Source organism: Electrona antarctica (assembly GCF_951216825.1).
Source record: "Electrona antarctica genome assembly, chromosome: 20".
In the NCBI taxonomy this organism is placed as follows: domain Eukaryota; kingdom Metazoa; phylum Chordata; class Actinopteri; order Myctophiformes; family Myctophidae; genus Electrona; species Electrona antarctica.
The window spans coordinates 37,964,543-37,983,641 of NC_136801.1; the positions used below are offsets into that span (position 1 = coordinate 37,964,543).

At 43.5% G+C, this 19,099-nt stretch overlaps 1 protein-coding gene across 1 annotated transcript; it reads right to left on the reverse strand.

Moving 5' to 3' along the window:
- Positions 1-1,277: 1,277 nt before the first annotated feature.
- On the reverse strand, positions 1,278-4,196 carry LOC306913306 (uncharacterized protein; the record flags this gene model as incomplete). The annotated part of the gene is made up of 7 exons (XM_079489896.1): positions 1,278-1,300; positions 1,976-2,117; positions 2,545-2,735; positions 3,052-3,220; positions 3,325-3,409; positions 3,592-3,731; positions 4,074-4,196. The coding sequence occupies 7 exons, from the start codon at positions 4,194-4,196 to the stop codon at positions 1,278-1,280; spliced, it is 873 nt and encodes a 290-aa protein (XP_079346022.1).
- Positions 4,197-19,099: the final 14,903 nt, after the last annotated feature.

Here is a 19,099-nt window from a genome sequence, read left to right on the forward strand (position 1 = left end):
AACTCTTGTAAACCTATTATGGACATGCATGGCATGCTCAAAAGTGCAATGGTAACTATATACAAAGTTATGAGGCAACATAAAGTGCCTACGGTGACTTGATTGACAACAACAATCTTTATACCACAAGAAATAGACCTAAATCAACATCACTGCGATGTGGATTTAAAATTACCAGGCTAAATTAGGGCCCCAGCACGTCCCTGGTTACAATGGGGAGGAAAAAAACACGAGCTACTGGCCTTGGATATAAGCTGACAATGGCTATGAGAGAAAGTGATAGGGAGAGGAGAGAGAAAGGAAGAGATGGGTGGGAGGCATCCAGGCCAGCCTACCTACAAGCAAGTACTGCCGTTTTGAGGAAGTTCACTGCTGGGGAAACAGTTCCATCAAGTTCATATACCGCACTCTGGAAGAATTGCCAAGTAGGCGTACACTCACTCGGATAGTGTGTGTCAAAGACATAAAAACTCTTGAAACACGTGTCCACAGCTGCGAGAGCCGTCTCAGTCTCAATAGCCTTGCCTGAGATCACAACAAAGGATTGAGAGCACAGCATCCCATCTGCAAGGAGTAGCACAAACGGGTACGACCTGGACGATCTGGCCTCCTCCAAATACTCCACCATGTTTGTTCCGACCTATGATGACAAAAAAGAATATATATATATTTGTCATTATATGTGTGGTTTTTGGTTTATACATCCCACGTCACCATGGAGTATTGTAGACTCCAAAATACTCCATAGCGACGCGAGATACTGTACATGTGTGTTTACACCGATTTACAAGAATAGTGCTTTGTGAAATGAGTAACACTGCCACAAGTTAAGCTGTGTCACTCATTGCACAAATACATCTTTACAAGTTGCACCTCGTTGTAAAGAGGAATCAGGCTTTCCAAAGTGTAAACGGATTAATTTCACTATGAATTTAAATTTCTGTTTAAAGAAAAATTACTTACAGGCTTAACATCAATGAAGGCTCGCTTTGATTCATCCACACTGGCCCGGACCAATTTTCTGCCCCGTTTAAAAACAGGCGGCGGGAGCATGACGGGCAGCAGCATCAGGGCTACTTCTCCCCTGGCATCTGTAGGACAACAATTATGGGTGTCAATATAGACTCGAATAGCCATTCTGAAATCAGCCGCCCATTTGCTCACTCACTCCCAATCCAGAGAACACATCACTCAAATGCTCTGTCAACTTGACTGGCTACCTGAACAGCAACTTCAAAATCACCATCACCTACAAAGCCCACAACAACCTAACTGATCTACACCACCACTCCCTCGCCACCTCCGCAAACGCCAACATACTCGCCCCTATCACCAAGCAAGTACAGCACCCTGGGGGACAAAGCCTTCACCATCACCAGCCATAACTCTGACTCCCCTCATGCAAAAGTCAACTCAAATCCCATCAAGATAACCTACATCTCACAATCCTCCTCTGCCATCACCCTCTCTCTTCTTCCAATGTCCTTTTGCAGTTTGCTTACTTTCTTTGCAGTTTGCTTACTTTCTTGTTTGATGTTAGTTAACCCATTTCGACTTGAAGCCGATTAAAAAAAAGTCGTTGAAAAACCTATGTTTCTATGTCAGTGGTGCTCAACCATTTTCATATCAAAGACCCCCAGAATTATCTGTATTTGGCCGCCGACCCCCATCTGAAAATACCCCTCAGAAGCAAATATTTGAGTTAAAAACGTTCGCTGTGAAAGAATATATATTCAAAGATCTGTGCCGCATTTTCACAATTTTTCTAAAGTAGCAGACTTACAAGCTCATAGCGCAGCACTCGTGCCGCGCTATGAGCTTGTAGATCTGCTATTTTTCAATAGCTAAAGTACCATAATGCTTAAAACACCAAAAGGGGTTCCTGCCCAGAATGGGTTAAGTTCATATGTAAAGTGTCTTTGAGTACCCAGAAAAGCATGATATTAAAAAAAAAAGTTTGTTATAACTATTTTACCTTTTGTGATCTGTTCCTCTGGCACTGAGAACTTCCCATCGCGTCTCGCCAGACGAATTATCTTGTCAGCGTAAAGAGGAACCCACGTCTCGAAGAGTTTGGGTGCAGCCTCTCCGTGGAGTATCGAAAAGTCTTGTGCAATCTAAAAGATGGAGACAAATTGAGAAACAAGGTCATGTAGACAATATGACAATACACTCAACTATTACTAAACTGCTACTTGAAAAGAAGCACGGTTAATAAAAGGAAGGCTAGGATGCATGGCCAAGACTTAGCCTGTAGGAATACAAACTCACAAGTAGTGATAATGCATAAATAAGAATTATATGCACCAACTCCACTACTTCTGAAAAGAAGTGGGCTTTATACAGTATGCCCTGTGTATACTACAGGGTTAAACAATGAGTGGCAGTTTTCAAATTCTCACAAAATGGCTAAACGCGCCTCCTCCTATTTAACAAACTGAATTGACTTGCGGTGACGTGACCCATACTCACAACAGTAGTTCAGTTTCTGCTCTAACAAACATGGGCCTAGGCTACTATACATATATTTGAAGTTTGACATACCATGCCTGGAGAAGCAAGACGAGGGAACTCGGCCAGGACCTCAGGAATGGACTTTGAGTCGTCTGCCCGTATCCATTCTGCCCTGTAGTGGCTGGTGTCACGCATATATGCCTCCACCTGGGTGAGGGGCTGAGAGTTGTTCTTCAGCCATTCTGTAAACTGCACAGCTCGCTCTGCGGATATGGTGGCTGCTGAAAAATACAAAAGATCACACCGTTGTCAAATATAAATATTACATCAGGCCATGCGACCTGGTGATCTCAGATTACAGGCTGTGTAAATGTGAACGCCATAGAGAAGTGGTTTTCAACCAGTTGTCCGGGGACCACCAGTGGTCCTTGAGGGTTCTAGGTGGTAACCAGCTAAATTATGGAGTTGGTAACCACTGTTGGTATCTGTTGAAATCTAATGAAATGGTGTGTGGCTCAAATGCTGAATAGATAATGGGCCTTGATATGAAAACCACTGCCATTTGTTGCAGACCTGTCTGTCTAGACAGTGCATTACCTGGTAGGATCATGGTCTCTCTCCGGTCTCTCCAGTCTCCAGTCTCTCCAGTCTCTCGTTCCCTCTGTGGCCTGTCCGAGCTCCTCAGCCGCTTCCTGATGTTACGGAGCCTTTCCTCTAGAAACCCGGTTGCTGGACGGTGGGATCGCCCCTGGGCATACCATGTTTCCTGACAAGATATTAAAATAATCCCCATATAAGTCCATGAGCCTCAAATGTCTACTTGACCTTGTGCTTCTGAGTATTAAGTTTTACTTCACAAAAGGTACTTACAAAACCACTGCGACTGCCATCCCTTAAGCAGGGGAATGCATTAATCAAAGCGGAAGCCAGGGAAGTTTTGGTCGCTGCGGAAGGTCTGAAAATGGCCAACACGTACGGATACAATCATTAGACAATAAAACAGTTGTCATACTGTAAAAACACTCTAAATGTCAACAAGACATTTGGTATGACTTTGTCGGGGATCGAACATATGACCTTTCAAAGTCAGGGCAGAAACCAAGTAAAACAAAAATACTCCTGTAAATGTTTACTCACGTTTGTCCACATTTTTCTATGAGGTGAGACACCAAGATCCGAACCATGGCACGTCTCTCCTTTGTTGTGATAAAGTCACCGTCCAGGCTCTCAACTATAGACCTGCCCTCAGACACAGCAGAAAGAACAGCGAGGATATCCTGAAAGAATACAGACAAAAAAGGCAAATAAACTACATGCTCTAACACTTCCTGGAGGAAGCTCACACAAAGGTTTCCTGGCTAACACTATAGGATGATGTGATTGATAAGCTGTGCTGCTGCATACCTGAGATTCACACGAGAGCAAAAGCATTTTTTCAGAATGGAAGCGTGTCTGAGCCAGGCAAGCCTTGCTAGTCTATGGTCTCTGAATCAACTGAACAGCCTGGCCCAGAATTTTCCAGCACCTGAATTCAGAAGCCTGAAAACTTAAGCCCTGGATGTGGTGTGACTATACCCCATACACTAGCAAGGCGTTGGCCATCAGAGAAAATGACTTACAAATACTGGAACTGGCTGCAGAACAAGCATCATCGGTACACCAGACATCATTGGTACAGCAGGCATCATTGGTACAGGCATCATTGGTACAGCAGGCATATCTGGGTTTCCGAGTGCAGGCATCTCCGGGTTTGCGTTTTCAACTGCGGCAGCTGGCAAATCTGGTACTGGGGGTGCGGCTGGTGGGTGCAGATTGTGCCCAACCTGTGTAGGGCAATTCTTTACAGCACTCTACTGAAGCTTTAAAACCCCACAGCTCTCTATTGAAGCTTGTTAAACTCTTAAACTGAGTTTAAGAGTTGAACACTATTGAAGAGAGCTGTGTAACTCTTAAACTGAGAGCTGTGTAAACTCTAAAGCATCTGGTCTTGGGACTGGTGGGCACACAGTGTGCCTAATCTGTGAAGGGTATTGAAGCTTGTTGTTCAACTCTTAAACAAAGTTTAAGAATTGAACACGCTTTAATAGAGTGCTTAATCCATTTAGACCCGAGGACACATCAATGTCACCTTAGTATTTAACCAGTTTAACTATTCATTTAAACTTTGTTGAAAAATAGCAGATCTACAAGCTCATATCGCGGCACATAGTCTGGGGTCTGGGGGTCCCAATAACATCATATGTTCAGATGGGGGTCAGTGGCCAATTACATATCATTTTGGGGTATATAGAAACAGGTTTTTCAGGAAACAGTCAGGATTTAGAAGACATTCGTAGAATCTGTTCTCAGGTCTCAATGGGTTAAAGCAGCCCCCACCCCTAGCTCTACTGAATCTTTTACACTCCCATCCCAGCTTGTACAAATCTAACACCCCCCCCCCCCCCCCCCCTCTCTCTCTTGTCAGCTGATATATTCTAAAATGCTCTATAGCGAAGGGAGATGTATAAACAGTCATCATGTTCTCTGTATGATTTCACAGCATGTAATGTATGATGATCAAGTAGTTTACTTGGATCAACAGCTGCCAAAGTCTGAGTCTGGGTCACACTATATGCATGAAAGTGCCGTTCAAAACCGTTTGTTTCCCACTTCTGTATAACAAACTTAGTCGTTGGTGTGTTTGTCATTTGACCCAGAAGTAGGATGGATTTTATAAGCCCAAACTGGGGTTCACCATCTGGGTCGTAGGAGAGGAATACTGTCATGCCTGGTCTGTATTTAGTGCCCTTGAAGGTCACCCAGGCTGGCACGAAAACCTCACTGAAAACAGGAAAATCTGTTAGATCGTTTTGGATTTCTTTAAATCCGTCTATGGTGGACAGAAAGGTGCTGGGCCCTGTGCCAACCTCCGTAGTGTGACTCAACACGGTTCCCGATAGAAAATTATAACATAGCTGCATCTGATGCCGATACGCCATTGTCTTGCAAATATTGCGAAAGTTGCATGTGATGTGACTGACACGTTTGAAGAAGTTGTGCTTGGCTTCAAACCGCATTGACCAAAGGTGCACCAAGGGTCCCAGTTTTTGGATTGCTCGTGGGTAGTGAACCATGAAGTGGTGCTTTGGACGCAAATGTAATTGAGGAAAAAGTTCAAGGAAGAGGGAGTGATGCTCCTCAATGAGCTTGGTCAAATACAGTGTTGCAGCGACAGTAATAGAGGGAGAGAAGATGAACTCCATGCACAGTAGCAAGAGTAGGAGAAGTTCCCACTCCTTGTTTCCCTCAGGAATCAGGTCACCAATCATGATGGGCAGTAGCCTAATGAGGCACCACGTTTGAGCTGCTGACTGCCGCATGGCCCCTTCAGGGTTTTTCAGATCATTTTTGCCAATCACAGAGGGCTTGTTAGCCTTGTCACAAAAGCCATAATCGAAGCTTGTGAGTCTGTAGTTGATTTGGTCAAGTGTGACATGTTTTTGCTGTATCAGAGTATTCAAGATGAGCTTGACCTCATAGGGCCCTACCCCTTCCAAAATGTCATGCATAATGTCCGGGGCCACATTGTCAGTGACATGATAAAAAGAGAGTTTGTTGAGCTCGCTGTCTCTCTTTAACCCTGTCTCTGAAAGGCTTGCGAGTTCCAGATCTGCCTGATGGGTGTGTATATTACGCAGTTGTGTTGGATCTTCTAATGTCTGCTGTGCTGAGACACGTTTATGCACTCTGCACCACCGGCACATATGGTTAGCACTGAAACTTTCGGAATAACCGAGGATGGCATTTAAGCCCAAGTTGTCCCCCACTACTTGAACAAGTGAGAACTTAACAACGCCTTGAAAAGTAGGGGTGTCAACGGTGATTCCTTCTTTCTCTAGAATCTGCAGCTCTGCAACAATTGGGCGCAGGACAGCATCAAGAGCATATGTTTTTGCATCATCTGATTTGTATACTGCACACAGGAAGTGCGACCGTAAACTGGAGAGCAGATCTGGTGGCAAGCTCTTGATCAGAAAGTAAATGAAGCCTAGCTTGTGTGTTCCAGTCTTTGATCCTAGAGGATTTACAGTTTCACAATCATCCTGATACAAGAGCAGTGGAATGGAAGTCTCTTTGAGGAATAGTGGGTGTGTTTTGCAAAACTCCCCATCAAAGACATCCTGAAGGACTCCACCATCTCTTTGCTGCCAATCCAGCATTGCCTGTAAGATGCCAGGCATTTCAAGGACCTGTCCTAGAAGACGTGTAAGCGGAACACGTTGAAAGGTGTCATGAACCGCAACTTGTTTCACAGTGCCGGTGGCAGAGTCCCTTTTCTGGACGTAGGAAACCCCCCCAGGGAAGATTTCCTCAACTGGTTCAATGAAGCCTCCTAATTTGACGAAATACTGCATCTGTTTATACTCAGTGTCTAGATCTCGGAAGGGCTCAGCACAGTCTTGAAACTCCACCATTAGTTGTTCTACCTCTGGGCTTTGATTGTGTCCCAAACTATTGAAAACTGCCATGGTCCTTGATTGCAGTCTACCCACAATGTCACAGATTAAACTAGAGGTCTGCTCAATAACCAAATGAATGCCGGACAATGTTTGCGAAGACACAGACCTCAAATGAGCTAAAAAAAGAGCTACACGATCAGTAATGCCCTCTGGCTCAATCTCATCCCACTCCTCAACTTCCTCTGCTGGCTGGCCTTCAACATTAAGGAACTCAGGCTGGACTGGCTCTTCAGCGGGTACACCAAGCACCTCCTCAACATTTTCATGCTGCTGTAAGTGTCTTCGGAAAGATCTCATGTAGTTAAATGTTCTACCGCAGCCAATTTCACAACACTGGAAATAGCTTGAGGCATGATTAACATGATGTACCGCACGTAAATGGGCAAAAAGTCTACTCACTTCCCCAGGAATACAAGTTTTACATCTAAAGCAAACGTATCCCATGACTCCTCTGAATGAATTCTGAACTAAAATGGCAAGCAGTGAAAGTCAGGTCAGTCCATCAGTCTGAATTTCAGTTTAGAACATGGTGACTGTGTATCCAACAGCGTTACTTACAAATTCATTATGTTTCCTAATGAATTTTAGCCTCTCGCCTATTCTGGGGATCATGGTAGTGATTGTTTGAAGATCCAGGTACCCAAAGGATTCTTCATCGATAGCCTCATCTGAAAGACAGAACACAGAATATTACTACAGTGACCACAAGCTCTAAATGCGTTCCTCATTATTCACGACTTGCGGTTGATGTCATAATGTCCGAACCCGCTATGTTGAGGACCAACAGAGGTGTTATAAATAAATGAATTAATTCTACTGCATATGATTCAACGCAGTAGAGCCAATTAAATATATTGAAACACCTGGGTTGGTCTTCAGCATGGCAGGTCTAGGACTAAAACGGCAACTCATGAATAGATACCGGTATTAGGGTGCCATAACAATGGCAAGACACAAGGCTCTGTGCATGGCTGGTGTTCAGCTGCACAAGCCCACATCCTTTCAGGAAGTAGTGCAGCTGAACACCAGCCATGCACTTGATTTGGGCAGAAACACCCACCCGGCCAGTTCAGTTAATCAATAAATCCAATAGTAGTATACCGTGCATGGGCAACTGGTGGCCCTGGGGCCACATGTGGCCATCATCTTAATTTAATGCCCCCAGGTTGATTTTATTTCAGCCGTTACACTTGATTTCAGCTGCTTTAATTTCTTCAGTCTATATTAGTAGCTTAATGATTAGTATTACATTTGTATTGTCTTGTTTATGTCAAGTTAACATAAGTATTATTAAATGCATTTGAAATCAAGTACAAATGTGACTTTTCAGGATTCAAAATGAGCACAATCAGAATTCCAATTAAAAAACAACAGATCTACAAGCTCAAAACATGCTATTTTTGCTACAGTATATGCAATGTAGCTCTCTAGAGTGAGTGGAAATATAGTGGCAAAATATGCCCACACCAATGTAGTAGAGTAGACAGTAAATATTGAAGCACAAATCCTTTTAGGAGTGCAGTTGAACTATAGCAAAGATATTTGAGTCACAAGATTGACAGGCTGCCACAGTACCCATAAAATGAAGGCATGGAGATGATTTATAAATTAGATTACCTCTGAACCTTTCTATGAGGCCCGGAAGCTGCCACTCAATCAATTTTGCAGTCACAAAATCGTCCATTGGTTAGCATCAACCTGAAACAACAGTCCATAAGAACAAACATGCAATAAAGTGAAATAAGTAAGTAGTCCAAACGTCTTATCACTGTTTTAACATAACGGTTTGGCCTAACGTTTGTTATAAAAGTTTAAAATAGGTCTGCGGTTAAACTGTATGCGACTGAGACTTACAACAATATGGACTAACGTTAGCTGATAGCTGAGGCCTTCTACCATGCAGCTGGCTAGCTAAAAAACTAAACAAATGATTCACCATCGCGCCCAGATCACTCGATACAGTTTGATATTGCATAAACAGCTAGCAACCAACGTTGTCCTCCTACCTATAAAACAGCGCATTTCTCGAGTTATTGCGACAACATATAAGGCGTCGGCGGATACATAACGTTAGCTGGTTAACTACATAGCTAACCAGCTAACGTAATGTATCCGCCGACGCTCGCCCTCCCCGCGAGACGGTCCTCCCCGGGCACACGACGTGGGCCCACCGCCAGGAACCCGCCGCGCAAACCCGGCTCCGACCGCCGGCGAGAAAGAGCCTGGTAGTGGTACAACCTTATATATATACTCTATGGGTACAACAGCTACAACAACAGCTAACTTGCTACAAGCCATGTTAGCTTGCTACTATCTCCCTCCACTTTGATGCCATGTTAGAATAGCTTGCTACAATATGAACTTTATATAATAACACCAAGTCAACTATATGGTAAAACAATAGTGGATATGTACAAACCTTGCTTTGCACTGCATCGACTCTCTTCAGTGGAGTGGTGCGTCGGCATATGTAACTATTATTATTAATAAAAACTTTTTCCGCTTTCCGAGGCTGCTGCTGCAAGGCTGGATGATGAGAAGTGTGGTGCGCGGGAGGACGGTGGGTTGTGGTTGGTTGCGCATGCGCGAACGTTACGCGAACGTTGCGCGAACGTTATACCCAACTTGTTGGTTAGTCCCAGAGCAGTCCATAACCCAACAGTATAATAACTAAATGCCCAACAGAACCAACCCAGCGAATTGGGTTCTCAGATTACCCATTTCTATGAAAATAAACCAATTTAATTAACCAACAGGCTTGACCCAGCAAAACCAAACCAACATTTCTAAGAGTGTAGGTGTTTGTAAAGACGATTTTAAACTAGTTATGGTAACAACTGATGAGGTAATTAAGAAACTGAGTGCCCTCCAACCCCACAAGGCCACAGGCCATGACAACATTCCCTCCAAATTTCTCAGAGACTCAGCCATCTCTATAGCTCCAATCATCACCCACATAGTAAACCTCTCCATCAAACAGGGACAGGTCCCCCAAGATTTCAAACTGGCCAAAGTAACCCCCTTGCACAAGAAAGGGAGTAAATTAGACCCCGGCAACTACCGCCCTATTTCTATTCTTAGTTCCATCTCGAAAGTGATGGAAAAAATAGTCTATGAACAGGTTGAAAAGTATCTTGCCACTAATAAATTATTGTACGAGTTCCAATCTGGCTTCAGAACATCCCACTCCACTGACACATGTCTTCTCTATTTGAGCGACCACATCAAACAAGAGGTGGACGCTGGCAAATACTGCGGCATGGTCATGCTGGACCTCCAAAAGGCTTTTGACACCGTGAACCACTCCATACTGGTTAACAAGCTAAAAGCAATTGGTTTCGATAGCACATCAGTGAGCTGGATGCAATCCTACCTGGAGGGGAGAGAACAGATGGTGGAAGTGAACGGAACACTGTCCCCCCCCCTCCCAGTGAGCTGTGGCGTTCCACAAGGAAGCATACTAGGGCCTCTACTGTTCCTAATATATGTAAACGACATGACTTCAGCCTGTGACTGCAACTTGTTCCTGTTCGCAGATGACTCAGCACTGCTGGTCTCGGACAAGGACAAACTGCAGGTTGAAAATGCCCTCAGCTCTGAACTCGGTAGAATCTGCACCTGGCTCGCTGATAACAAACTATCTTTACACCTGGGAAAAACTGAATCCATTCTCTTTGGCTCTATTAGTAATCTCAGCAAGGCAAATGGCTTCTTGGTTAAAGTGGGTGACAATGTTATCACACGTAAAGATGAAATTACCTACCTAGGTTCCATCCTGGAGGCTAATCTTTCCGGTGATAAAATGGCCACCAACGTAATCAAAAAAGTCAACCATAGAACAAGATTCCTCTACAGGATCTCCTCACTGGTCAACAAAAACACCTTGAAGACCTTAACAGGAGCCCTTGTACAGGGTTTCTTTGACTATGCATGCACCTCCTGGTACCACAGCACCTCAAAGGCCCTTAAAACCAGGCTCCAGACTTCCCAAAACAAACTGGTCAGGCTCCTACTTGATCTAGCCCCCCGAACCCACCTCACCCCTGCCCACTTCGACAGGCTGGAATGGCTTAGGGTCGACGACAGAGTACAGCATCTTGCAATGGGTCTGGTCCACAAGATTCGATACACCACCAAGATACCCATGTACCTGTCTAGATACTTCCTTAATGTTAACGAAGTCCACACCCACAACACCAGAGGGAGTGCAACGAACCATGTACAACCCAGATTCGGCACAAACAAGGGACTAAATTCTTTTCGCTCCTATGCCACCAAAATGTGGAACGCCCTACCAACTGTCATTAAGACATGCGAATCCCTTGACTCCTTCAAAACCGCTCTCAAAGGGCACCTACGGATGGCTGCAATTCGAAACTGGCCCCCGTAAAATCTGAATCCCCCCCCCGCCCCCCCCTTCTTTCCCCTCACTGTATATATTTCTTTTCCCTTTTTACCTCCTTTTTGATGAATTCCTGTTCTGTCTATAGAAGTGTCTATTTGTACGTCTCTAAATGTTTTGATGATTTGAACATGGTGGACCCTGTTGGAAACAAGTGTAATGCTTAATTGGGTCGTCCACTCACAGTTAACAGCCTTTGTATTGAGTTTGTGCTTGAAATGTACTGTAATTCTGCAAACTGTTAATAAATTCTTCAATCAATCAATCAATCAAAGCTCTATCACTTTGGTCTATTCAAATGCAAGCTATAGGCTGGTGGAAGGCTGTGCAGAATAATACAATTACACTTTCACTGGCCATAGGACGGTGCAGTAGGTATCCAGACACTCCTCATATAGTAATTAAAGTGTTGTTCTATCTAACTGACTTTTTACTTCTAAAATGTTACTATTTCTTGGTTTCTTTCATAGAAATGTGCTTATCGTGTACATGTGGCGTGTCAGGCACGACTGTGAATCTAAGTGTAAAATGTAGTTGCTGCTGACGCATTCTCAAAAACAATTAAAAACAACCTCGTTATGAGGTGATGAGTAGTCCTCTTGCATGTGCATGATTGATAACTATGATTTATGTAAGTAGAAAAATAAGCATGTTATCAAATGTTAACAATTAACATATTTAGCAACACAATTTCCAGTCACCTTTTCAAAACAGCATTCTGTACTCAGAGTGTTTAACAAAGAGTAAATCCATACATGTCCACAGAAGCAATATGCATACAGTGGTGGAAAGTAACTAAGTACATTTACTTAAGTACGGCACTTAAGCACAATTTTGAGGTATTTGTACTTTACTTAAGTATCTCCAATTTCCAATACTTTACTTCTACTCTACTACATCTCAGAGGCAAATGTTGTACACTACATTTGAAAACGGTTGGTATTAACAGGCTTCAAACATAATGCTAACCCCTTTTGGTGTTAGCATTATGTTGTGCTTTAACTATTGAAAAATAGCAGATCTACAAGCTCATAGCGCGCCACCGAGTGGCGCGCTACAAGCTTGTATGTCTGCTATTTTTGAAAAATCAAAGAACGACTGACATAGAAACATAGCTTTTTCAGAAAACTGTCAGGATGTAGAAGACATTTTTAGAATCTGATCTCAGGTCAAACTGCTTAATAACCATGGACCATGTGGTTAATGTATTGTTTACATAGGCCTGTGCCCCCCCCCCCCCCCCCCCTGCCCTATAGCAATGATTAGCATCTTTGAATTGCCTCCTTGAAATGCAGGACAAAGAAAAACAGATAACACACTGAGGAGTTAATGAGTCTGTCTGTCTGTCTGTCTGTCTGTGCGTGCGTGCGTGCGTGCGTGCGTGCGTGCGTGCGTGCGTGCGTGCATAAAACAGCAAAAGGAAAGCTATCTGTCACATTGGAAAGAAGCAACAGAAAAGCAGAATAAACTAGAATGCTATCTGGCCCTGCAAAGAAAATACACTGTGGCAGAATACCTGAGCACCGTGACCGACCAAACACAAAGGACAATCTTAACTAGGTACAGACTGCGATCGAGAAAGGCCGTCATAGGCAGACCTGTCTCCCGAGAGAAGACAGACTATATGCAGTATGCACCCAGGGACAAATTAGCCATTGGGCCAGTGGGGCCGTGGCCCAGGGGCCCTTGGCTCTCAGGGGCCCTTCGCCGCGCAGTACTAGGTTTGACAACCTGAAAAAGACTCCTGGGGTCCTTCATTGGCCATTGATTTAGTTAAATTTAGGTCAAAAACATGATACAAACATGGAAAAACACAAATGTTGCGCGCACGCGCGCTAGGGGCCCCTGCAAACATTACCGGCCAAGGGGCCCTCGTGTGGGTTAATCCGTCCCTGTATGCACCCACTGCACATAGAATGAAGTGGAAACTGAGCTACATTTCCTAACCATCTGTCCACTGTACCAAGACATCAGAGACATATACTTCCCACAGATTGTAATCACCCACAGAGATTTTGAAAACATGAACAATGACAAAACAATTACTTTAACCACCAGAGGGGTTGTAGAGCAGATGGGGGGGTCGGGTCGTCTGTGGGGGGTGTGTGTGTGTGTGTGTGTGTGTGTGTGTGTGTGTGTGTGTGTGTGTGTGTGTGTGTGTGTGTGTGTGTGTGTGTGTGTGTGTGTGTGTGAGGTGAATAACAAAAGGGCATAGAGGGGAATGGAATGTGTAGAATCACAACAAGTAGAACGTGTCTTTGTTATTCAGATTAACTCCACTCTCTCTCTCTCTCTCTCTCTCTCTCTCTCTCTCTTCTCTCTCTCTCTCTCTCTCTCTCTCTCTCTCTCTCTCTCTCTCTCTCTCTCTCTCTCTCTCTCTCTAGAGAGAGAGAGAGAGAGAGAGAGAGAGAGAGAGAGAGAGAGAGAGAGAGAGAGAGAGAGAGAGAGAGAGAGAGAGAGAGAGAGAGAGAGAGAGAGAGAGAGAGAGCTTTATTGGCATGATAAAACATACATTTACATTGCCAAGGAAGGTCAAAAACTAAGAAATGCATGTAGGCTACATTAAAGTGAGCACAGAAATGTGTAAACATAGCTATGTCACAACATTGCAAATGAAGGAAAACTAGCATGATATAGCTAAACTAGCTTATCTCTCTCTCTCACTCTCTATCTCATTGAAGGAGCTTTATTGGCATGAGAAAACCTCCCCCTTCTCCACACAGTGAAATCCTCACCTTTAACGTAATTAGAAATGAAACCACACTCTGACAATGAAATGTAACCAAAATGGACCCCCTTATGGGTCTTGTGCCATCAGTTATAAATGGATACATCAATACACACACAGCAACGTCATTGTTTTAATTTTTACACTTACTTTGGCAATTTGTAAACATACGTTTTCACATGCCAATAAAGTTCCTTAAGTGTTACTGCATGTTCCTATCTCTCTTTGTTGACAAGGGAAACACACGTATGCAAATGCCTGATCACTTGAACTCTCTGCACTTTATTTTATTCACTAGTCTTGTCCTGTTTTGCACTTGTCCTAATGTTGTAACTGCACTCTGCTGTCCCACCAAACCAAATTCCTAACATGTTTACATGTCATGGCAATAAAGTATTCTGATTCTGAATGATTCTGATTCAAAGCAAGTGAATTATAGACAAATAGCAGATCTACAAGCTCGTAGCGCATTTTTTCAATAGCTAAATTATAACATAATGTTTAAAACACCAAAAGGGGTTCCCGCCCTTAACCATGTGTACATGCATGCTTCTGCAACCGGCGGAGTTCATGATAATGATAATGTATTGATTGACAAACACAGACGTGCAACATTCTTCATTCTTCAAGAGCCACTTTAAACCCCATTTAGACCTAAGTTTGATTCTACAAATGTCTTCTAAAACATGACAGTTTTTCTGAAAAACCATTTGATTGATTGATTGATTGATTGATTGATTGATTGATTGATTTATTAACAGTTTGCAGAATTACAGTACATTTCAAGTACAACTCAATACAAAAAATGTTAACAGTGAGTGGACGACACCATAAAGCATTACACTTGTTGTACAATAGGGCCCACCATTTTCAATTCATCAAAACATTTAGAGACGTACGAATATACACAACTATATAGTCAAAAATAAATCATCATAGGAGGTAAAAAGGGAAAAGAAATATACAGTGAGGGGAAACAGGGGTGGGTGGGGGATTCAGATTTTACGGGGGCTATATGTTTCTATGTCAGTGGGTGCTCAAACTATTTCATTTCAAGGACCCCCAGCCAATATCATATGAAATTAGCTGCCGACCCCCATCTGAAAATATGTTGTTCCAGGGAAGCAAAGATTTGAGTTAAACACATTCGCTCTGATATATTCAAAGATTTGGGCCACATTTTCCCGATTTTTCAAAAATAGCAGACCTAAAAGCTCATAGCGCGGCACCGAGTGCCGCGCTATGAGCTTGTAGATCTGCTATTTTTCCAATAGCTAAAGTATAGCGTAATGCTTGAAACGCCAAAAGGGGTTCCCGCCCAAAATGTGTTAATAGCGAAGGCCTTAACAATAAACTGGCACCGGTTAGAATACAACTAACTGGTGCAGTCAACACACAAGAAGACAACGCATTCTCCTACAATTGTTCACAATTACATTGTGGAGACTATGGGCTCCATTTTCGTCACCGCTAAACCCCTTATCCCTAAACCTCTTTGCCTTTTTTTTACTATTTTGAAAAACATTTTTGAATAGTTCAACTAGCCAATCTACATTGACACGTTGTGAGCTTGTAGACTGGCCATTTTAACTATTCAAAAATGTTTAGCAAAATAGTAAAAAAAAAAAAAAAAAAAAAAGGCAAATAAGGGGTTTAGCGGTGACGAAAATGGAGCCCTATGTCTCTCTACAATAATAATGCAGTTTATTTGCATAGTGCTTTACAAATTACAGCCGAACATGATGGCAACATCAACATTGAAGAGATGAACAATGAGTAGCAAATTAACCAAAATCGCGTATGGATGTATAACAGATCATTCTTGGACCTTGTATATAAGTTTTACACACAGGGCACTAGGGCAGTTTGCCAGTCTTTTGGCAGACGTACAGCAGTGGCTGAACAAACCCAGTGACCACAGTAATCAACATACATATGAAGTTAACGCAGCTGATGTTATTAAGATTCCTTGAGTGACAAGAATGATGGCCACACTCCAAATAAAGTAAGTTCCCACAAATGACCCCATGATCAGGCAGATGATAATGAAGGCTCTCCTCTTCATGCTGTTGTCCCTCTCCCTCCCCGTCTCCCCTGGCATGGGCTGTTTCAGAGCCCTGAGAACGGCCAGGCTGCACAGCAGCATCACCGACATGAAAAATAGGCATTCCCCCAAATAAACATAATGGCTTATGTCTTTCCTTTGAAACAACGCCAACAGCATGTGATTTACCGATGCTCCGATGATGACCAGCCAGGCCACCGCGGAGCAAGCCGCCCTGTACCTGAGGGGCTTGTACTTGAGTAGCCCTGAAACATGACTGCCATGATAATCATCATCATGGCAGTCATGTTTCAGGGCTAGTACTTGAGGAAGAGCACCGGGTGAACCACTGCCATGAACCTCTCCACGCACATACAGCACTGGAAGACGGGGCGCCCGGTCACCTGGAAGCCAGCGGCGAAGTGGTACGCAACGGTCGTTTTTGTGATATTACAGAGAAGACATAACAAGCTGAAGATGATCTCACATGCGCTCAGGTAGAGTGTGAAGAACTCGGAGGCCATTGTTCCGGCCGGTCCGGTTAATACCAGCCACAGAACCCAGCTGTTGATGGGGACTCCCGGGACCAGGTTGATTGTCGTGATGGCGATTTGTAAAATGTCAGCGTTGCTGTAGACGGAGGACTCGTTTGATGTGTTCATCTTCCCTGGCAGCTTTGATTTGAATGATGCTCTCGGTTTTCACAATTCGGCAGAAATATCTTTTTTATAGAAACAAACTGACAAATGGGGAAAAAAGGAGTAAAAGAAAAAGAGAGACAAAGAGAGAGAACACATTGATAAGAGTGTTGCCTCCACCACACAAGTTCTACCTGCACAATCAGACACTTACAATATCACTATTAGAAACTCTTGTACAATTGAATACTATACTTATTACTGTTTTTTCCCCCTATAAAAAGTCCCTAAACGCTATACATTTCAGGTATATTATTATTATTATTATTATTATTATGAATAATCAAAAGACAAATACACACATCATTTTAGATATTTTTCCAAACGTACCTTGAACTGTGAAGAAAGTGTGCTCTTCTCACCACACATGCAATGTGCCACCTGTTGATGTTCGGCAGTGACTGCTTATACAAAACATTTTCATATTCAGGATATGGCAAAATGTTCATGCATGCATCATTAGCACACCATTTGAAAACTCTGCAGTGCAAAGAAAATATTGCCACTGTTGTCACAGTCATGACTCATCGTGAACCAGAGAGTTGCCCCTGCATGATGATGAGATCATGAAATATCAGAGATATAAGAGTGACTTGAATTGGAGAAATAAACTGAGATGATAATTTGAAACTCGTGAATTTGTAAATGCTAGCTAATTACACTTGATCAGAGATGTCCTACATCTGACGATCAGCCCAAGTTAGAAGGTTTGGGGATGAAACAAGAGAGGCGAGGTTATACTCGCTTGGATGGCAGAGGAGAGATGAGGGGTACGCTCAGGGACGGATTAACCCCCACCAGGGCCCCTGGGCCGGTAATCTTTGCAGGGCCCCCATAGCGCGCGTGAATGCGACATTTTTATGTTTTTCAGTGTTTTTATCACCTTTTTGACCTACATTTAACAAAATAAATGGCCAATGAAGGGCCCCAGGAGGCCATTTCAGGGTGTCAAACCTATACCTGACAGTCCAATTTCCCTGAAGGGCCCCTCAGAGCCAAGGGCCCCTGGGCCACGGCCCCACTGGCCCAATGGCTAATTTATCCCTGGGTACGCTGGGAGAAAGGTGCTTGGGATTGCGGGCTGCCAGGCAAGAGGAGCAGAACAAGAGTAAAGGCAAAAGAGCAGGTGTATGGATGCGTTCAGACAGGACATGCAGGAGCGAGCCTGGAGTGACTGAGAAAGATCCAACGATTACAACCAGAGATCATGGAATCATCGGATGGTTTGCTGTGGCTATATAGCCTGGCTATACCCCTGACGGGAATTATTACCCAAAATATTCTGAAACAATGTTTAGAGAGTTTGAACCATTTTGAACCAATTTAGACCTGAGGTCGAAAACCTAACCTATGCTATATGAGACACAGAGTGTACAATGTGACACAGAGGGTGCATCCGGTTGACCTGAGATCAGATTCTAAAAATGTCTTCTACATCCTGACAGTTTTCTGAAAAAGCTATGTTTCTATGTCAGTCATTCTTCGATTTAAAAAAAATAGCAGACCTACAAGCTCGTAGCGCGCCACTCGGTGGCGCGCTATGAGCTTGTAGATCTGCTATTTTTCAATAGCTAAATTATAACATAATGTTTAAAACACCAAAAGGGGTTCCCGCCCAAAATGGGTTAAAGGTAAAACAACGTATAGGTTTTTCGCCAGTGCCTTATTACCCCTTATCCATAAACGTCTTTGCCTTTTTTACTATTTTGAAAAACATTTAACATTTGTTCAACTTGCCGATCTACATCGACATGTTGTGAGCTTGTACACGGTTTACATAGATGTGTGCATTATACATTCACCCATTCACAGACACATTCATAGACCGATGGCGGCGGAAACCATGCAAGGAACCAACCTGCACATCGGGAGCAATTAGGGGTTCAGAGTCTTGCACACAAGGACACTTTGACACTAACTCTGGGGGAGCCCGGGTTCGAACCGGGAACCTCACGGACGGTTCTACCGGCCACTCTTCCCCTGATCCACTGCTGCCCCCTACACACAACAATGGAGGCTTGGACGTCATACTGTATTGTACCAATTTGCATTTGATGTTTTGCATTGCTGTGTAGACTACGTATGGCTCAATTTGATTAACTGATTCCTGTGGTCCCTTTTTGTTTGTGTTTGTGACAGCTGGTGTAATACACACAAAAGTGTGTAAGGTGTGCGTGCGTGCGTGTGTGTGCGCGTGCGTGTGTGTGCGCGTGCGTTTGTGTGTGTGTGTGTGTGTGTGTGTGTGTGTGTGTGTGCACGTGCGTGCGTGTGGAG